Here is a 20,380-nt window from a genome sequence, read left to right as displayed (position 1 = left end):
GTGATTGGCTTTCATCACCGCCCGCTAACAGATCCAAGTTTTTAATTGGTTGAGTTAAATGTCAGTTTCAGCTGCTTTCGGAACAAAAATCGTAAAAGACACCGCATTGCTTAAAATGAATAGCATTAAATATAGGTAGTATTCTACTAAATTTATTTAATTAAAAACTGTAGATATTTAAACTTATATGTTAGGATGTGAAAAATGTTTTTCAGGGAGTAAGTAAAAAAAAAAAAAAGAGTTTGGTAAATATTAACCTATTAAGGTAAAAAAATAGGTTGTTTTAAGGAGGTAATAAGTCTTAAATTAAATGTCTGAAATGTTTTATTGACTGTTTTTATTTATTTATTTTGGTTTATTGTGTTTTAATTTAGTTGTATTAAAAATCAACAAAATACCACAGAGAATGAAGGTAGGAATTTTCAAATTATAACTCTTAAGTTTCACTTTTTTATTTGTCTGTCTGTCTGTTTGTTTGTTTATTTGTTTGTACACTCATCTTCTTACTCAATAAAAGACTCTCGGATTAAACATGGTTTGGCGCCACCTTAAGGTCGTATTAAAGTACTGCTGTTTTCTGCGGCCTGAAACTGAGTTTGACAGTGAGCAATTTAGCTTCTCGTTTCAAAAACAATGAATTTAGGACATTTTTTAAAAAGCTGTTGTGTTTTTTGGGTATTTGGGGAGAGAAACATTTGACTAAGACATGAAATTAAGATGTGTTTTTACTTTTTTCTCAACAAGCAGCACCATCAAATTTGCAGCTTTTAAAGCTACCAATCACTTGTTGCAAAGAAATGTTAAAAGTGTTAAAATTTCAATTAAAATTTTAAATTGGTATATTCCTCTATAGAATATAATCTTACAATGATGTGGGATAAATCTACGGACGAAGTGTTTATTTTGTTTTAGAATTATTGTATTTTATTTGTTGCTACTGTGTTTTATATAATATTTGAAGATATCTTTTATGGGATTTTATTTTGCACTGTACATTGCCTAAAGGTCAAACATCTGGAAAAAAAAAAACAGCTTATTCACTTTGTAATTTACCCAAATCTCCAAATAAAAACAGTTAACCATCATTTAATTTATTAATCCACTTTTATTAAACCTATTTTCTTCTGTCAGAAATAATCCTATATTCAAACAGGCGACATTGGCTGCCCTTTTTACAAATAATATAACCGTCAATTTGTAACATTAAAAAAATTATAGACAAACCAAATCAAAATAAATATTTTAGTATGTTTATTTTTAAGCAGTTATTCCATTTACACGTTGCTACTGCCATTTAATGTTTTTTTATGATTACATACGAAAAAATGGGAAATGCATCTTTATTTATGCGTTTTTTTTCCCACTAATAATTAGTTTATTTGAGTTTGAACGTCGTGCCTTTATTTTGAAAGGTCGTAGCGTTACAAGCACTTCCGCTGCCATCAGCCCACGTGACCTGTATGTCCTTGGTTTTGCTAACTTTGACATGTGAGCTGCAGAAACATGTCTGTCACTAAAAACTCCGGCGGTAAAGCCTTGGATGTGTTGAAAACTCTGCCGAGGATCACTTTGGCGAACCTGCGTCCGGAACCAGGATCCAAGAAGGCGGTAAGTTTGAGCTCGCCTCGCTTACTGGGGGGGCTACATTAGCAACTCATGCTAACACTGCTAGTTGACTAGTTCGTGACATGGACATAAACACTGTGTGGGTGTTGCAGGACAAACGGAGGGGCAGAGGACAGCACGGCGGCAACAGGAGCGGCCGAGGCCACAAAGGGGAGCGGCAGAGGGGGACCAGACCCCGGCTGGGCTTCGAGGGGGGGCAGACTCCCTTTTATTTGGTCATTCCAAAATACGGGTTCAATGAAGGACACAGGTTAGCGCTCCTCACAGTCTTCTTCATCTGACAGACTAACCTGCAGATGTTAGGGAGAGGAGAGACAGTGTTGTTGCCACAAACTAAACAAACATAACTTTTAAACAGAGTTTAAAAGTTGCCATCATGATGATACTTTTGCAAATGAGCTATAACACCTAAAAGTCCATTTAGTCAGCTACATCTGTCAATTCAGCTTACAGAGCAGCAGAACTAAGAACAGTTTGTCTAGTCGAGTAATATTAGAGTTAAAGTTCTATATTGTTGTATTTAAACAGCTCAGTGAGAGAACAGGTAAAAAAAAAAGAAACAGCGTTGATGTCGTTTTCACCTGCTTTTATTTTCTTCTTCCTTCCCAGTCGGCGTCCACAGTACCAGCCTCTGACTCTGAAACGGCTTCAGTACCTGATCGATCTGGGCCGAGTCGACCCGACCCAGCCCATAGACCTGACCCAGCTCGTCAACGCCAGAGGAGTGACGATCCAGCCTCTGAAAAGGGACTATGGAGTCCAGCTTGTTGATGAGGTGAGCCCTAGTGAGCTCAGTAGTCTGTGAGGGGTGGAAACACATTTCTCTGATCAAGTGGGGGGGGAAATTCACAACTGTCTCTACTTTTTTTTATTTTTCAAACCATTCACACATCAGCATCACATATATATGAGCTGTGGGCTTTTGTTTTTTTAATCGGTGTAGAAAATGTGAAGTTTCATTTGCAGAGTGAGTGAATTGTAATGACACTGACGCATTTAAGCAAAGCTAAAAGACTGAATTAGTGAAGTAGAGCTGAATTAGTGGAGCTTATTTCTTTATAATCTGTGAGTCAGGAGATTTATGGGATCCACGGTAGATGGGTGGTCAGTGCCACAACCTCGTAATCCTGAGGCTGCGGGTTTGAGCCCAGGAAAGGCATCCGGCGTAAAAACAGTCGCCAGGTGTTTGATGTGAGTTTGCTTGCTGTGGCGACCCGTGCAGAAGGGAGCAGCCGAAAGAAGAAAAACGAAGAAGAAGTCAGGAGACTTGTGAGAACAGAGAGGAGAGGCAGAAAGGTAGTAGATCATACAGTACAGTTGGAACACACCACTTGAACAAAATCTGACAGTATGAAGAGAGTTTATATTTAAAGTGAGAAATGTCCAGAATTGGAATATTGGAGTGTGTGTTTGTGAAACCATTTTGGACTGACTTCTTGAAGTTGAAGGTTATTATTGTTGCTGTTTCTCCTGACTAGAAGAATGTGGTGAATGCAACTCTTGAAATGTATCGTATTAATAAATGTGTTTTTAAGACAACCCTTATGGACCTGTTTTGTCTCCAGTGAAGACTGATATTGCTGGTGGTCTGGTTTAAAACAACTAAAGGCTGAACTTTTTTATATATATATATATATGTGTGTGTGTATGTGTGTAGCTTGTTTCTGTTGGCTAAGTTATCTTGAGAAGTCTCACCAAACCAGGTGGGATGGATTGTTTTCTTGTCTGTAAGATGTCTCTGTTGCCTCTTTACCTCTCTGTTGTTAATTAGAAAAGCTAAACATATATTTGTCCATGAAATAAAAATAAAAAACAAAGACTATATTTGGGATTTTAAGAATCTTACTCATGTTTCCAAGTACGAAATCAAGCTGGTGGTGTCTTACATCATTTTTTTAGTAAGTTTCAGTTAAATTACCATAAGTAAATATGGAGAACAAAATGAGCCATATTTATTGAGCCATATTTATTTTGAAGCTAAATGTGAGTTTCTTTGTTTGTGTGCATCACTGTCAGGAAAATCAACAGATAAACCCTAAAAACATGAGAGAAGTTTGTGTTCATGTCTTCTAGTTTCTGGATGAATTCCCACCAGCAGGTGGCAGCACATGATGGTGTTTTTAACAGCTAAAAATGCTGCTTCTTGACCCCTGTTTTAACTCATTCTTTACAGAAACCTGTGCTTTATTCGCTTTCAGGGAGCTGACATCTTTGCAGCAAAAATCAATATTGAGGTTCAGAGAGCGTCTGAAGGAGCCATCGCTGCCATCGAACGGAACGGAGGCGTCATCACGACCAGCTTCTACGATCCCATAAGTCTTGGTAACTGTGGAAGGATTCCTGTAGAACTATGCAGTCTCAGGTTATGCTTTTTTTTGGAAGAAAGGTTTGAGAGTCTGCTCTCATTTCCACAGGGATCCTCATAAAACCCGTCTGCTTCTTCATGAGGGGCCAGCCGATCCCGAGGCGAATGCTGCCCGCGGAGAACATGGTTCCGTACTACGTGAGTGCTGAAAACCGAGGTTACCTAGCTGATCCGGAAGAAATCCAGCAGGCCAGGCGCGCCCTGGCACAGAAGTACGGCTATGCCTTGCCAGATATTTCAAAGGATGAATTGTATCACATGCTGGCCATGAGGAAGGATGTCCGACAGATCTTCTTTGGCCTCTCTCCAGGCTGGGTTGTTAACATGGCAGAGAAGAAGATTCTGAAACCGACTGATGAGAAACTGTTGAAATATTACAGTTCTTAGGTATTAGGAGAGAAGTTGGGCTTGTGGGTTTAACCTTTGTGTGGTTAATTGTTATTTTATATGCTATAACAGCACTGTGGGTATTATGATTAAACTTAATTTTGAAAGCCACTTCATTTAGACGCCATTTTCTTCCCCCTCATTAGTGATTCAGAGCAAGCGGCATGGTACAGTCTCGTGTCTGAGCACAAGCGACCCGTGCTGCTTGATGGAAGGAACATGGAACTGCAACAGGTGAGGGGGAAATGAGGAAAATAAGATAACTCAAAGAATGAAAACAGGAAACAGATGCCTGGTGATGTGTGTTACTTGTGACATGGTTCGCCTCGGCCCTAGAAGGGGAGTTTGAAATTAGTCATCGGCAGCTGTATCCTGGTGTGGACGTTCAAAAGATTCATACCCCCCACATACACACACACACACACACACAGTCACACACATTCATATTCATATCATTTTGCCCAGTTATGCTTTACAGACGGATGAAGATTCATGAAATTAGCAGGGTTTTAACTTGGTGTGGGGTCTGATAAATTACAGCTGGATAATTGATCTTTTGTGTTAGTTTTTAAAGTAATAATGTCACATTTGATATAAATAGCTTGAGGTTTTACCCAGATCATGTCAAAAAAGGCACTGCCGCAGAATTTCTGCTGGTTTAAAAACCACTTTATCAAAGGAAACATACGACCTGAAGCATTGTTTCTGTTACATGCGTAAGAAATAACTGTAAGAAACCGAGCTCACGTCAGATTTTGCTGTTTATATACTATAATAGGGTCAATATTATAAATTCCACTTTATATGTCAAAGGTTTCACTTTGATGACTTTGCTTTTGAGTGTTTTCCTGAATCTAAAGTGTCCAATAAGCTTCACAAGTCAAGGATACATCCACACACACACACACAGACAGCCGGCCCCGCCAGGAAAAACCAGCCCAAATCCTTACAGCATAATACTTTAAATAAATCACGCCACAGGAAAGAAACAGCACAATCATTGTTTATGGCAGAACTGCAGCGCTTATCTTCAAAGCAGCAGATCCTTTTGAATTTGTATCAGGTCTCAGACGAGCAGCAGAGAGAGAAGGAGTGAACGAGGCACAAACATCAATCCTTTTTTTAATGTGGGGCTGCATTTTAAAGAAAAAAAAAGAGAGAGAGAAAAGGAATCTGTTCATTTTCTTTGGCTGGTTAGATAGCCCGCGGTTTGTGCTTCAAATAATCTAATATTCGAGTCACCAGTTTGCACTTTTTAATGAAACGGCCAAACTTTGCTGCAGTGGGGCAGATTGTTGCCTCAAACGAGCCGTTTAGGACAAACACTGACGTCTCGGGGAAGTTTTGGTTAATAATTACAACTAAGTGCAGCCAAGTGTGGTCCTCCTTTTCCCTTCTGTCCGCAGAGGACAGAGATCAGAGATCAAACTCGGGGCTCTCTGACTCACCTGAGGACACAGCAAACGTCACCAACGACCTGACACACACGGCTCGGCCGCGTGGACAATAAAACACTCAAGAAGATCTCCTCGGATCAGCACAGATAAGGGTCTTATCAGCGCGGAATACAATTCCTAATTTACAAAGAATAGGGCTGCTTTAAAAGCTTGAGTAGAGCTTTGAACTGATTACAGTAGAAGAGCAAAGGCGATGATTCAAGGCTGGATGCGAAGAGAAATAAGAATTCAGAGCTCATCTTTGCAAAAACTTACAAATTGGTACCAAATAACTGAAACAGTTTTTTTTTATTGATCCAGAGCAAAAACTAATAATTACTTTTACTCTTTTTATTTTGCTTTGTCCCATATCCTTTTAAACTGACCATTTTTTTTTTGTGTGTGTGTGTGATTTAATCACTTATCTTCTGGATTGAATGATTAAATTTGATCCCAGGCTTTTTTTTTTTTTGCTTAAATCTGTCATTTCTAACTAAGTTTGAAGAGGGTTTAAAGGGTCAGAGAACACATTTTTAGGCAGCTCGGCTTGTTTTCAAACAAAAATATTCAAACTTACAATTAAATAACCAAAGAAAATGCAGTAGTTGCTCATTTTTAAACTGAAGTTGCAGGTTTGAACATATTTGTGTATCAGTGGCAGTAGGAGGCTAAAAGTGGAGAATACAGTCACAAAGCTGACCATTTCCCCACCTGCTTGAAGGAATAATTCATACCTTTTAAAGTCCGGTTCTGTGGAAAGTTTGAGAAGCAACGTCTAACCTAGATGGCTCTTTAAACAACCTCAGAGTTCAGTTCAGACTGGACTGATGAGCTAAGGGCTCATTCAAGAGGGGCCAAAGTGACCAAAGTGGTCTTAAAACAACTCCAGTCTCAAAAATGTCACAGTGATTCATGCAGACACTATTTTATAAACCTTTAAACCACCATCAATTTTGTGTTACACAGTTATTTCAACAGAAACATGATAAGGGATAAGCTGCTGCTGCTGTTTGCATATAACCTGAGAATTCTATGTATTAAAAAACAAATGCTTATAAAAGGTTTATAAAATAGCTTTTGCATAGAGTGCTATGAAATGACAGTCAGCTCATCGATCTGGTGAGCATTAAACTCTTTTTCTCCAAGCTGATGTCATTCAAAGAGACATCTACAACAGGTAAGATATTACTTGTTCATAGCCTTTCAAATAAAAAGTCTGAACTGCTGGTTTAACTCTGAACAGTGCTTGAAATCTGGCCTGTTATCATTGCTCGGGGGGGTGGGGGGGCAGCATTGTGTTCAGTTAATGAGGCTACATTAAACCTGTCTACACCAGGGGGCATGTAATCCTCTCAGCGGGCCTGACGTGGGCCCGGGTCGGGCCGGGCGACGTTTACGCAGGGAGTGTGGAGGCTCACGCTCAGGTAGAGCCGGCGTTGAATCTGCTCCTGCGTGAGCGAGGAGCAGAGGTGGAGGTGGAGGCTGGCCCGTGGCGCAGAATTGCGTCTGAACCTGCTGGGTCCATACAATGCAGCACAGAGCGGTACAGCTGTAAGAGATCCCGGTCACCTGAGACAACAGTGCTTTATCCTCTTCACACCTTTATGGAACAATACAGCCGTTTATGGAGCCTCTGTAAGGAAAGTCAGTGGGCTGGTGCTTCCTTATCAGAGTTTTAGTTTGCATTTTTGTAGTTTTCTCACATCTGCTTCTGTGACAAAAAAAAGCCTCAGCAGAGTCAACATTAAACATCAGCTCAGAATCCGTAATGCAAGAAGAAATTGAAGGTTTCAGCTCCTGTTGTGGCATCCTTATCAAGAGCACATCCATAAATGCATGCCAGTGAATTAAACCCCAGTCCAGAGGTGCTGAGGTCCTCCTTTAAATCCTGCTCTCCTCAGTCTTCCTCTTCAGGTCCTGACTGCACACCTCTACCTGAGCCGGGCTGCTCATCTCTGATCCGAAGTGAGGAAGGAGAGGAGCGTCCCATATATGAGTTCTGTCCAATACAATGGCACATTGTGATCAGAAGGCCACGGAGAACAATCCCTATTCAGAAAACCACAGTGCCCATTGAGCCGGAGCATTCTGCTTGTTTGGTTATGAGACAATGCACTGATATACCTCGCTGTCACCTCACAGATTAGGATTCATTACGGAGCAGAGGACATTTCACACCAACAATTAGGTAAATTAAAGGGCAAAAAAAGGGAAAAAAGTTGAATAACAAGATTAAAGAAGCTGTTCAGAATTCAGATTCAAGCAGTCTTTTCCCACCTCCAGTCACAAACACTCACGTGACCTTTTGTTTAATATTATAGCCCACTTAATTCACACAGAGGGTGAGGCCAAACCAACGTTATTGTATTCACACTGAGGCCTTCAGGCTAATTGATTAAATCCATTAGCGCTCCTTGCTGCAGCAGAGTGTGGTTTGGCACTGTGGATGTGGATTCAAGCTCCAGCTCTGATAAGTTGTGAAACAAAAAACACGCATGTCCAGTGAATATCCTGCTAACAAAGAGATTCATAATTCTCCTTTAAAATTCATTGCGAAGCACATTAAATCAAACGGTGCGGCCTGAAAGCGTTTTCTCCTGTACTTTTCCAGATCAACTGATGTGCAATTCTGAAATGTGGGTTTGCACTCAGTGTAAACAAAACGTGGCTGAATCCACTGAAAACAGGCAAGTTTACTGTTTCAGCCTAACCTGTTGTTTTATCTGCATATTTTATTCCACAAATCTAACCAAAAACACACAACAAAATTGTCAGACTGCTGGTTCCCAAACGGTTCTTCATTGTTGTTTCTGTTGGCAAACAAACAAATGGAAGTTGGGAGCTGTTCACTAATTTTGCGTACATATGTTTAATTTAAGGACACACATATACAAGAAAAAACATGTTCAGATTGTGTTTTTTACTTTATAATATTTCTTTTGTCTTTTTGTCCGGACTTCTTGTCTAATTTGCAATGAGTACCTTTAAATACAGCCTTAAATTTCTGTCATTTCACTGATGCTTTCTTTGTTGTCTCCCTTTTTAAACCTAATGACAGCTTTGCAGTCAGAACCAATACACAAAACTGAGTGGAAAAACACATTTAAACATTGGTTAAAGGATATTTAAATGAACTTCCTTGTATTTAAGCAGCTTTTTTCCCCAAAATATTCAGACAACACATTTTAGGTCACCTATTTAAGTGGTGTTTTGTGAATTCTGCCACGTGCACACTCTACAAAAAACTATTAAAATCCCCCTGCTCTGGCTTCTCTTTGCTTTGAGCTGATTGTTGTATTTGCGGTTTAAAGAAGCCTCTTCTGCGCATGCGCAGAATATACTTTAGTTGTTTGTATTTTTTTTGCTCCTTTTTGAGTCAGTCAGTAGGTCTGCTCATAAATAAAAAAAAAATCAGTGAAAGATGCATTTGCATACTTCATATTTTATTTTAAGGGCTTTTAACTTTAAATAAAACGAGCAATGTGTGGAAACAAACACCTTTTTAGATAAAATTGAAACGGCAGCCCCCCTGCTGTGAGCCTGAACTTCCTAAACTCTTGGTTTAGACCCCGTTGCTTCATTTTTTCCTTCATCTTTCCTCCTAAACAAGATCATTTTGACAAAGTTATTTTTTTAATTGTTTTGCTGTCCTAAGCTCATCACCTTCCTTTGTACACCAGGCCTATCGGGGCGGGTTTTTCTCGGTGTGGTGCAAATATTTGTGGTGGTAATCGTGTAAAAAACACGCCTTGATCATGTTTCTTTTTTTAGTTCGGTAACTTGTACTTTGATAAAGACAGTGGATGGCCGATAAGAGCTGAGAGAACGATGTAATTAGTAACCAGCCCTACGTGCTGCAAACTTTGATGGGTTTTTAACCCATCAGCTCCCTTTGCGCCTTCAGGCTTTATTGATTCAAGTGTTTTTGCAAAACGTAAGGGTGTATTTTTTCACCCCTAAATGACCTTTAAATGAGTGAATCATGGAGGAAAAAACTCGTAAAGATTGCCTTCAATTAAAGTCCAAATTAAAAGCTTTAAACTAAATATAAATGCTACTCTACGGTTTTTTTTCAGCGGAAAATCAACTGAACTTTGCCCATTTTACGCATTTGGCGTCACAACTTTATTGAACTTGTTTTTGTGACTATAAGATAAAAAAAAGAAAAGAAAGACCTGAAATGCCTTGAATTAATGCATATCCCCCGCCGCCTTTCATTCCAGGGTTTTATTTTTCTCATAATAAGAAATGACCGACTTGTGAACCTTTGGGTCAAACCTTTAAAATAATATTACGCACAACCTCCCGCCATATTACGACATGTCACAGTAGGTTATGCTTCTTGAGTGACTCTCAGCTACTACCACGCCAAATTTTAGCTCAGCGTCTGTAAAACGGACTGATTTATAGCCATGTTTGTTTGTGTTTTTAGTTTGATTAGCTGTTGCGGTCATCCTAAATTTAATTAGCTTTAAGATTTATTCAGTTGTATATATGCATTTAATGACTATATCCTGAAAGTTTCATTAAAATTCGTTCAGTGGTTCATGAGATAAGTTGTTAACAGACAGACAGAGTCGACTCCAAATACTTGATGGCAAAAAATTCACCAAAGATTTAATGGAATATGTTGGCGCTCACACTTTTTATTGGGGATTAGTCTCAGCTACAACCACAACACGTTTTAGCTGAATATCTGTAAAACTGACTGAGTTAGACTCGTTTTTATGTTTATTTAAAGGTCAGTTGGCTGGGGCAGCCATCTTGAACCAGGTTGACTCCAAAGTTAATCATTTAGTGGCAATACATGCAATGATTATTTGATGAGAGTTTCATTGTAATCCATCCAGTGGTTCATGAGATATTTTGCTAACAGAAAGATACAGACATGGGTAAAAACATGGTGCACCATGTAATCTTTTAAAATTAATTTTGGGTGATATAATACTTTTGTCCGCTTTTCTAAAGCTGTTGAAGACTTCCATCTACAGCTTTGAGGTTGAGGGGTAAATCTGAGTCTGAGGAAACACCTGGTTTTCACACCTAAGATCCGCTCCTCCCATCATCCCATTGGCGGAGCGGCCATATATCTCCCTGCACCGACGTGATGACAGCGGCCTGCGACTCATCCCCGCGGGCAACCATGCGCTTCAGCCGGGACCCCGCGCGCTTCCAGCTTTGCGTGAGCCGGGCGGAAGGCGAGGACGCGTGCCCCGCGGACGGAGAGCGAACGAACGAGGCGCGCTCCCCGAGCTCGAGCCCTTCCAGCCCGCTGTCCGTCAACTCGGACTCCAGCTGCGCCAGCCCCGAGGCCAAGTGTGGCCCTGCGCCGCAGAGGGTCAGGAGGCCCCTGAACGCCTTCATCATCTGGACCAAAGAGGAGCGCAGGCGGCTGGCGCAGCTCAACCCAGAGCTGGAGAACACGGATCTCAGCAAAATACTCGGTAAAACTTTCATTTAAAAAGATCCTTAAATTCATTTATTTATTTGTCTCATGTTAGGACTTGTGATAATTCAGTATGTGGGAGCTTTAGATGTATCCTTTTTAGTGGTTTTTACTCATATTTGATGTATTTCTTCAGGAAAAACATGGAAGGCCATGTCCTTGGCTGAGAAGCGTCCCTACATGCAGGAGGCTGAGCGTCTGAGGGTCCAGCACACCATCGATTACCCCAACTACAAGTACAGGCCTCGCAGGAGGAAGCAGATGAAGAAGAGCTCGAAGCCTCCGCCTGCAGAAATCCTTCCCCTCTGCAGCTCAGGCTTTGGTATTCCCTGCAACCTCACCTGCCTGCTCCAGAACCAGCAGCAGACCCTCCAGAACTCCCATCCTTTCTCGCTTCACAGCAGCTCCAGAAACCACTCGGGTTTCCCACACTCAGCTGCAGCAGATGCTTTCCCGAACAACCCGGGCATGTATTCAAACCCCGCTGCCCACCAAGCAGAACCTCAGGCGTACTTTGGCTCCCAGTTTGGACACGTGCAGAATGGGTTCTCCACTTCTGCAGGTCCGGTCATGGATCAGGGGGAGTCCAGGGTCTATGGGCTCCAGCCAAGTCCAGCAGGGCCCTCACTGGACTTTTACCTCGAGCAGGTTCAGCTGGACATGCTGTACGATCTGGACCGCAGCGAGTTTGAACAGTACCTGGGTCCAAACCCTTACAGGCCTGAGGCAGCAGACCTCAGCAGCTTCCATCAGCAGAGCAGCCACAGAGGAGGACACTCGGTGTCATAAAGCGGCTCACGTTGATGTATTTATTTAAATTATGTCAGTGGATTTCACTGAAGAAAGACTGCTGAAAATGTGTTACCATCCAGTGTTGTAATAAAGTATCAATAAATAAATGTAATTCAACTTTTAATGCTCTAAATAATGTGACATTAGAATCATATTTTGAATCAAGTGTTATAATTAATCAATAAACCAAAAAAAAAGACAAAAAATGAAGTTACAGAAACATCAAATCTCACATTTCTCAGTTCAACATGTTTTAACTTTAGACTTTATTTTTGTTGTTTTCATAACAAAGTTAGCATTCCTTGTGATTATTTAAAATTTTGTCTATTTTTTTAACTGAATGCAACATTTTACACATTATTTTACTACAAATTAATAAGTGGAAACTTTCCTGATAAAAAGGTCAGCCTGTACACGGACAAAAGAACATGTTATGTGCTCTGCGAGCCGCTGTGTTTGCAGATTTAATCATTAAAAATACAAATGTAATCACATAAATTATGCCCTAAATGATTGTTGACAAATAATGTCTTTCAATAAACATCTATAATGTCTTCAAACTGTGTTTTTTAATGTTTAATATAGGTTTTCTCAGTATTTTTATTGATGTTTCAGCTTCATATTTCTGATGTTTGACTTTGAGAAACTGTTTCAACATTTTTCTAAATGTGCCATGAATTCACATTAAATGTTAGTTGAACAAGCAGAAATTACTCATAAAGTGTTAGTTAAATCTATCGTTAAGGTAAACATTATTGGAATATTTAAACCAGTAAATAGGTTATTATGAAGCCTGGAGAAACTTCAAATGTTCCTCTAAGAGCATCAAATTCAAATTCTGTCATATTAAATTTCAAATGCCTGTAGTTTATTATAAATATCACCACACAATGTTGGAGCGGCCCAGCCTTTGCCGAACTGTTGACACCCTGTGTAATCTCCGTCCACGTCTCTCTCTTGGCTGAGCGAGGGAAGCAGGGTGGGCGCCAAAAGCATAAACTTCCCAACTTCCTGCTTCATTTTAAAACATCTCACAAAGGCTCCAAAAATATGCCCCAAAATCGACATATCTCCAAACTCATTCGACTTTGGCTGCCAAATGTTTACCCGTTTAGGAGAATGTTTACTTCCCGGTCCCATGTTTTCTGTGTCAGAGGCTCGAGGTTGCACTCTGACCTGGATGGATGTAAAAATTGCACAAAGTTTCTCGAACGTTATCGAACGCCGCATAGATGGTTGTCCCGCCCATGTGTAAAAAGACGGGGGAAAATCTTTTATCTTTGTGTGTTTTACAGCGTTTTCCTCAGATGACCACACAGGTTGATTAATGACCGAGACGCTGCATGTGTGAAGTGGGGAAAAAAAGGATCTGCAAGCATAAATAAAAAGACTAAAAGAAATTTGGGACGGAAATGGAGAACTGCACATTTTCTGGATTCTACAAGTCAGACATCCCATTTTATGATTGTAGTTTATTATTAGAGGTGTCATTACTGCAGCTTATTTGTAATGTTATATATATATTTCACTTTTGATCAGATGTTGCTTTAATTTCAACCATTCTAAATGTCTTGCATTTCATATTAGCTAATAGTGTAGTTCCTGCTTTTACTTATTGTAAATCTTTAACTTGATATAGATATCAAATAAAATGGGATGAGATCATACAACATTAGCATTTTGAAAACAATTATATACCACTTATAACTGTGCTTTTTACCCCCAAATCCTAACGATGCAGGGTCATTTTTATGAGAAATCCTGTCCAGGAAACGCTCACGCCAGGCTTTTAGAAGGCGAGAGCATCAAAATGAACAAAATCTACAAATATTTAGAGCATGGCTAGTCACTTTCTAAAAATAACTGTTACTTTTTTATGCAATCATTTGCTTTTTTCCTCCCTTAAATAACATTTTAAGCATACAAGCAATCTTTAACAGCAATAAAGCCAACTTTTTTAAAAAAGCTGCTCCATTGTCGTTGTGAGACTTGCTCACTAAGCAGTTGTGAGCACTTAGAAAACAGTCTTTGACGTCATTATTTCCCCACAGACTTTGCTTGTCAAACACTGATGTCCCATAAGTTGAGTTTTTAAAAATCTCACTCAGTTCCTCTCACCAAAAAACCATAGCTTAGAAATCGATTAAAGGTGAAAATGTCTGTCCGTTGACATGAATAAAGATGGACAAAGCAGCTCCACTGACTTCCATTGTTCAACACTTAAGCCAAAATGTTCATTTTTTTTGTAGGTAGGTAGCAATAGTTGACAGCTTGAAACATTAAGGCAGACAGACAGGAAATGTGTCTGTTCGGGGAAGCGTTATGAGTCAGTAAAATCAGATCTTAAAATGTTTGGAGGAAGTGGAAGAGCGCAGAGGCTACGGGAAGGATGAGAGCAGAGGAGCTGATTAGGAAAATGAAGACCTGCGGCAGTCTACAACCACCTGAATGAGCGGAAGAAATCTGACGTCAGTTCAACTCCCATGATAGTGCTACAAAACAAATTGCAATGGGAACTGCAGCAGAGCACGGCGATGCAGACGACTCGCTGCAGAACGACAATAAAATCTGCTCCCAGGCCATCAACTTCCTCTTATGTTAACTTCAAGTCAAAGCTGTTTCTTGTTTTCCATGAAAGTCAGCCCCTTAGCAACTGTTAATAACGAGTTTCAGGAACTTCCTGAAGGAAAAAACAGCCCTGTGAAATCAGGTGTAAACGTCATCAGCGATTAAAAGCGGCAGAAATGGAAACTGGACGCATCTTTGTTGCAGTTTTGCAATTTTAAAAGCAAAGTCTTTCTTTAAGGCATGAGATGTGTTTAACGGTAACTTGAACATAGATTTTATTTAAATCAGAAAACTAAACTACATTGTATAAGTGCAGCAAAAATCAAAAATGTCCCTTTTTTTTAACATTTACATCGTCCTGAATAAATAAGTCCAAAATCGCGCTGGAAGCTGACAGAAGCATGTTTGAGCTTATCACTGGTGAGGAATGTCAAGCACGCTGTGTGTCAGAGGAAACATTCCTCTCCCATAAAATACTTTCCGTGTTCGAGATTAAATATGTAAATATGCCGTCTCTGTAGGTGCATTATTGATTCAGAAATATCTCCAGTTTATATTAAACCTAAAAGTGGACTTGGGCTGACTGACTCAGGACATTCTTGAGATTTTGTGAGCCATTTTTAGTTTCCTCTGGTCTTCTACACGAAGGTCATCAATAGTTTCCTGTCCTGAGTGCATTTTGGGGAAAGTTGAGACTGCTGTCGGCAGATCATGCCCATCCGAGTATTATCCAGCGGGGACGCCTGCTCTGCATGGAGCAGGGTGGGGGGACTCAAACAGGAAGAGCCGTGAAGTGAGATACTCCACAGTTTCTTATCCTGCAGAAATTATGAAGCAAATTGAGGGTTTCACTACAGTATTACTCTCTGCGGTTGCGGCAAACCATCCAGAAGATAAACCTTTAAGTGATCCAATGAGCTGAAAATACAAACAAAAGATACTTTCTGGGGGGGAATGAAATGCTTCTGTTTGATCACTTCATTATGTCTAATCAGGCACTAATTGGGCCTATCAGATTACCAAAACCTCATCAGGCCAGTCCTGCGTGGAGCGTTCATCAGCTTTTCACCTTTTTGTCTCGCAGGTTTTCATCCTCGACAAATTCTTTACCCCAGATAACACCGAGATGTTTCATTTGTGTGGACCACAGTTGGCTGAATGAATTTTAGCATAGATAAAATAGATTCAATTAAAACGGAATAATAAATTAGAACCATCATGGAGGTGGAGGTTAATCCCAGATTTAAAACATTGTCAGATAACCTGGGATTAGTTTATAACCTTTCATTGCACACAATGAAGCCAAGTGCCTAATCTACAAATATACACATACCTACACATTCATGTGTATTTGTATATAATATAAGGTGAGTTTAGTTCTACTTTGTAGCAGATCTTTATCACCTGCTGTCAAATTTCTCATGAATCACTGAATAGATTTTAATGAAACCCTCACAAAGTCACCATTGGATGTACATCTACAACTGATTCAAGATGGCTGCTATAGCTAATTTACCTTAGCTAACTTTAAAATGGCTATACTACAGTGAATTTTACAAAATATTGAGCTAAAATTTGGTGTGGTAGTAGCTGAGAGTAATTCACAAAACATACTGCAAGCACAAAGAGATCAAGTAAAGTTTGACCAAGATGGCTACAACTTTTATCAGCATAAGACAATCTTAGTCTAAAACTCCAGCAAGTAAATAAAAGCTTTAATTTATCTTATATGCCGGTAAAATACGGTGCCTTTTTTATTTTTACAGAAACTAAAGATTACCACAATCTTTCCTTTTTGTGAGTGGGATGCACGCATGCACTTCAGGGGATCCCATTTGTTATCAGCTAACAAATAGGGTCTCATTAGGAGATAGGCGCAGGTGGTGGACAGGTCTGTCACCTGAAACTGCATGTGTTAGAACAATCTTCTTAAGTTAAGAACCGCCACCTCTGCCGAGGAACTTTGCATCTCATTCTTTGCGAGCCCTGATTTGTTGGTCACCTCTTTAACCAGCAGCCTTCACTCTTTTTAACTGGTGGACACGTTCAGAAATGCAGAAAGCTGTTTGTGTCTTGACAAAATCCTTCCAGGTCTCATTACCTCATGGGACAATTGTCATTTTGATACTGATTAAGTTGTACCTTTTTATGTACCAAAACCCAGCTGTGAGTTTTATAACTGCTGGATTTTCTTTTTTTTTAAATGCAAATGGAATCTAAATATTCTTTTAACAAATAAATTAAACATCGCAAAAACATGTTTTCCTGTTTGTACAGAACCTTGTGTAGACTGATGTGATTATTTTCCGCCACAGAAATGTAACCCAAGTAGGCAGAGGTCTCATTCTGGCGTACCATAAGTGTCTGAAAACATCTTATTATGATCTCAGTTCTGTTTCCAGCTCCAAGTGGGTGACGGTCAGACAGATGATTACAGTAACGGGGTCCAACAGACCTGCTGGGAAGAACAGAGCTGCTGGGTGTGGCCCTGTGACCTGCTGTGCAGATACAATACTCTATCAGAGAAACTAATGATTGTTAACAAACAGAGGATTAGTTATCATTAAGTTACCATTAGGAAAAAAATATTTTTTGCATATACCTTTATATCAGTTGCCATCATTAGAAAACAAAGATGTTTTGATTATTAAACAGACACTTTTTGTCTTCTCTAGGATCAAACAAGAGAGCTGTGGTGAATAATTAAGATGTTTATATATACATGTGGGACACATCAGGGTGTTCGCTCTGTATCTTTTCTGACTTGGCTGAACTTTCAGCATCATATGGAGTTTGGATGGATAATTCTTGCAAGTGTATGGTTCTTCGAACGAGGCATTAATTCTTGTATCGTATCCATTTCCTTAGATATAAATATGGTTATTTTAAAAACAAATGTCTGTGCATGATTGAGTCCATGGGACTGAACTGCAAATCTTGCAATTACTATTTACAGAGCCTTGAGTATTCACATGGAATTTTAAACTTTTCCACATGTTGTCACGTTACAACCACAAACTTCAAAGTATTTTACTAGGATTTTCTGTGATACACCAACATCCCAAGCTTTGCAGTCCTATGAGAAGGTGGGAAACTTTAGCAGGAATCCCATCTCAAAACAGTCAGCTGCGATCCAATCATTTAATTTTGTATTGGCTCATGATATGTATTCAAACACCAAACGGCACATAAAACAATGACCACTTCGAACAAATCCACCGGAGGTCCAACCTGTTGGCTGTTGGCCCTGAAGGGACCAAAACCAAATTGAAGTCAACGTTTTCTTGTATTGTAACTGATGGGAAATCTCATTTTACATGTATGTTTCTTTGTGTTTGTATGCAAATAGCCAGGAGTTTATTTTCATTATGCAAAAATTAGCCTCCTATTACCTTGCCTGTGGGCACCTGTATGCATGTGTTGCTGTGATGTGATGTGATCTTTATCACCTGCTGATCAATTTCACAGGTAAAATCCTGACAGGTCGACGGGCCCCTCAGCAGGTGGACGACTGTGTGCATGAAGCTTGCTGATAGCGCCTGAAAGCAACACATTGTGTGCTAAGCTACCACTGTAAAAGCACTGTAGCTAGAAGGACATGAATTTACCTTTAAGGTGACAAAACACTTTTGTTTTCTTTCACTACTACAACCTCCACAAAGGGTTACAGGACGCCCTGCAGGATTGGAAGCAAACGGGAACATAAAAATTAACCTTTTTTTCTAAACAAAACATGGTTCTTCTTTTTACATTCAACATTAACTAAGATCTGCCACCCAGAAGTAGTTTAATTAAAGATAAGTGAAACACAAGACAAGCCCAGCATATCAGAAAAAGTGATCTTGATTTGGGGCTCAGGCTCTAACCAGTATTTGCTTTGACTGGCAGGTTGTTGTTGAATCTAAGGAAGGCTGATCCTTCAATCAGGACATTGCCTCACTTCCCTCAATGCATTCAGAGGGACAACAGCGTGGCTTTTACCTTTTTTAAAAAAAGAATATATTTGTGAAGTGTTTGTAAAGGGCAAATTCCCTGAGCGGGGCTGCAACGTGTGTTATTCTTCCTGTGCTGTTTGCCCCGCACTTGGCTCGAGGGGCAGGAAAACTGATCTGGAAAACCACTTCGTGTATGTCATCGCTGAATAAGGGCCCGGAGCAGCCGCCTGTGCCTGGTGATGGCAGCGTCACGCCTGGCCCCATGGGACCGGGGCAGGCGGGAGGCCTGAATAAGGCCGTCCCATGGGGGCGATGCTGCCTCACTCAAGGCCTGCCTCCATGGAAGGAACTCTTATGTGTCCATGCTGCCTGCTTAGTCCACTTCCTGTGGAGGAACTGCAGAGGAAGCGCCACCAGGCAGCCTGAGGTGGTCACAAATGTCCACAGCTGGAAAAAAAAAATGGTTGTTTTTCTAGTAAAGCGCACTTCAACGTTCTGGTTTTCCATTAAAACCTCTTCTGAAAAGCAGCAAGATTGGCAGCTACAGACAAGCAGGCTCATGATTATATGTAAAACAAAAAATCATGAAAGATTAAAATGAAAACCAGTTTAAATACTGAATCTGTAGGTGTATTCAGTGGTTTACTGATTGATTTCATTTACCTTTAAACAACCTATAATTAGGAAGCTCAAGCTAAAAATAGGATTTCAGTTTAACCAGTTTTTTGGGTGTTTCACACCTTCAAATGACTTTTGTTGTGAATTTAATAAAATAAAATAAATAAATAAACAAAAAACCTGCACTTTCTTTTGTTTTGCAGGATAAAAAAATATTCTTGATACTCAGGACAAATCAAAAAAGAAAAAAGTCTGAATCCTGAAGTTACTTTGAAGTGCAAATCACAACTAATTCCTGCAAACTGAAGAAGCAAGACAATAAACCAAAAACAAAATGTCTTATTTTATATATAAAAACACATTTTGTTTTCAGATCTTGTCATTCTTACAGAAATGTTTTTTATTGTTTTTACTGTGGTCACCTGAGGTATTTGTGGAATGCTCTGTAACCTAACACAGTTTTTCTTGTTTCATTGTTTGTTTGTTTGGGATTTTATGATTTTTTTCTTTTTTTGCATTTATATCTTGAAAAACCTTTAATTTTGTTAAACTACTGCTACTCTGAAGTGCACTCAGATTTTCTGTTTTGTTTCACCTCACCTTTCATCTTTCATAAAGGCTGCTTGTTCATCTTGTGACATCTTTTTCTTTATCTATCATAACTTAATAAAACAAACTAAAATGACATATTTGTATTTTCATGGGTTTTAATACATTTTGACACCAGTTAAGACTAATCAAAAACCCACTTTCTCATAGCCGACACTTTTAGGAACCTAAAAGCCTTTTGTCAAAGCTTTATGCAGTTGCACTGCTCAAAGAAATGCATTCAATTTCTCTCCTTTTACTTCTATCATCATAAAAAAGATCACATCCAGTCGTCTGATTACAGCAGGTGTCCTCATGTGTGATGCTTTGAAGAAAAGTGAAAAGTGCTCTCACATCAACCTTATCTCTGCATCAGGACGTGCTGTAATAATCTAATGTCAGACCCCCTCCCTTCAATGCTTCCTCCCCCCCTCTGCTGCAGCTTTCCCAGGAAGAGGACCCACAGGAGCGAAGCAGGAGGCTTGGAAATGACACGGCAGTCCGGCCTCCCATTGTACAGCAGCGTTTACTCAGCATGGGAGAGCAAGGACAGTGAGGCTACAGGAATACAATAGGCTCATATTTATTTACTGCTTAGTGGCAGCCAGGGAGACCCTCC

The 20,380-nt window shown here is 39.8% G+C and overlaps 2 protein-coding genes across 2 annotated transcripts; both read left to right on the top strand.

Annotated features, from left to right (window-relative positions):
- Positions 1-1,418: 1,418 nt before the first annotated feature.
- Positions 1,419-4,489, top strand: mrpl15 (mitochondrial ribosomal protein L15). The gene is made up of 5 exons (XM_017406809.3): positions 1,419-1,608; positions 1,719-1,876; positions 2,236-2,401; positions 3,825-3,948; positions 4,041-4,489. The coding sequence occupies exons 1-5, from the start codon at positions 1,504-1,506 to the stop codon at positions 4,376-4,378; spliced, it is 891 nt and encodes a 296-aa protein (XP_017262298.1). The 5' UTR covers positions 1,419-1,503; the 3' UTR covers positions 4,379-4,489.
- Positions 4,490-4,521: 32 nt separating this feature from the next.
- On the top strand, positions 4,522-12,619 carry sox32 (SRY-box transcription factor 32). Its single transcript, XM_017406808.3, has 3 exons — positions 4,522-4,612; positions 10,783-11,258; positions 11,397-12,619. Exons 2-3 carry the CDS (start codon positions 10,922-10,924, stop codon positions 12,047-12,049), a joined length of 990 nt encoding a protein of 329 aa, XP_017262297.1. The 5' UTR covers positions 4,522-4,612; positions 10,783-10,921; the 3' UTR covers positions 12,050-12,619.
- Positions 12,620-20,380: the final 7,761 nt, after the last annotated feature.

This window comes from Kryptolebias marmoratus, linkage group LG21 (genome assembly GCF_001649575.2).
Source record: "Kryptolebias marmoratus isolate JLee-2015 linkage group LG21, ASM164957v2, whole genome shotgun sequence".
In the NCBI taxonomy this organism is placed as follows: domain Eukaryota; kingdom Metazoa; phylum Chordata; class Actinopteri; order Cyprinodontiformes; family Rivulidae; genus Kryptolebias; species Kryptolebias marmoratus.
Note: the sequence above shows the minus strand (reverse complement) of the source record. Positions and strands in the feature narration are given on the sequence as shown.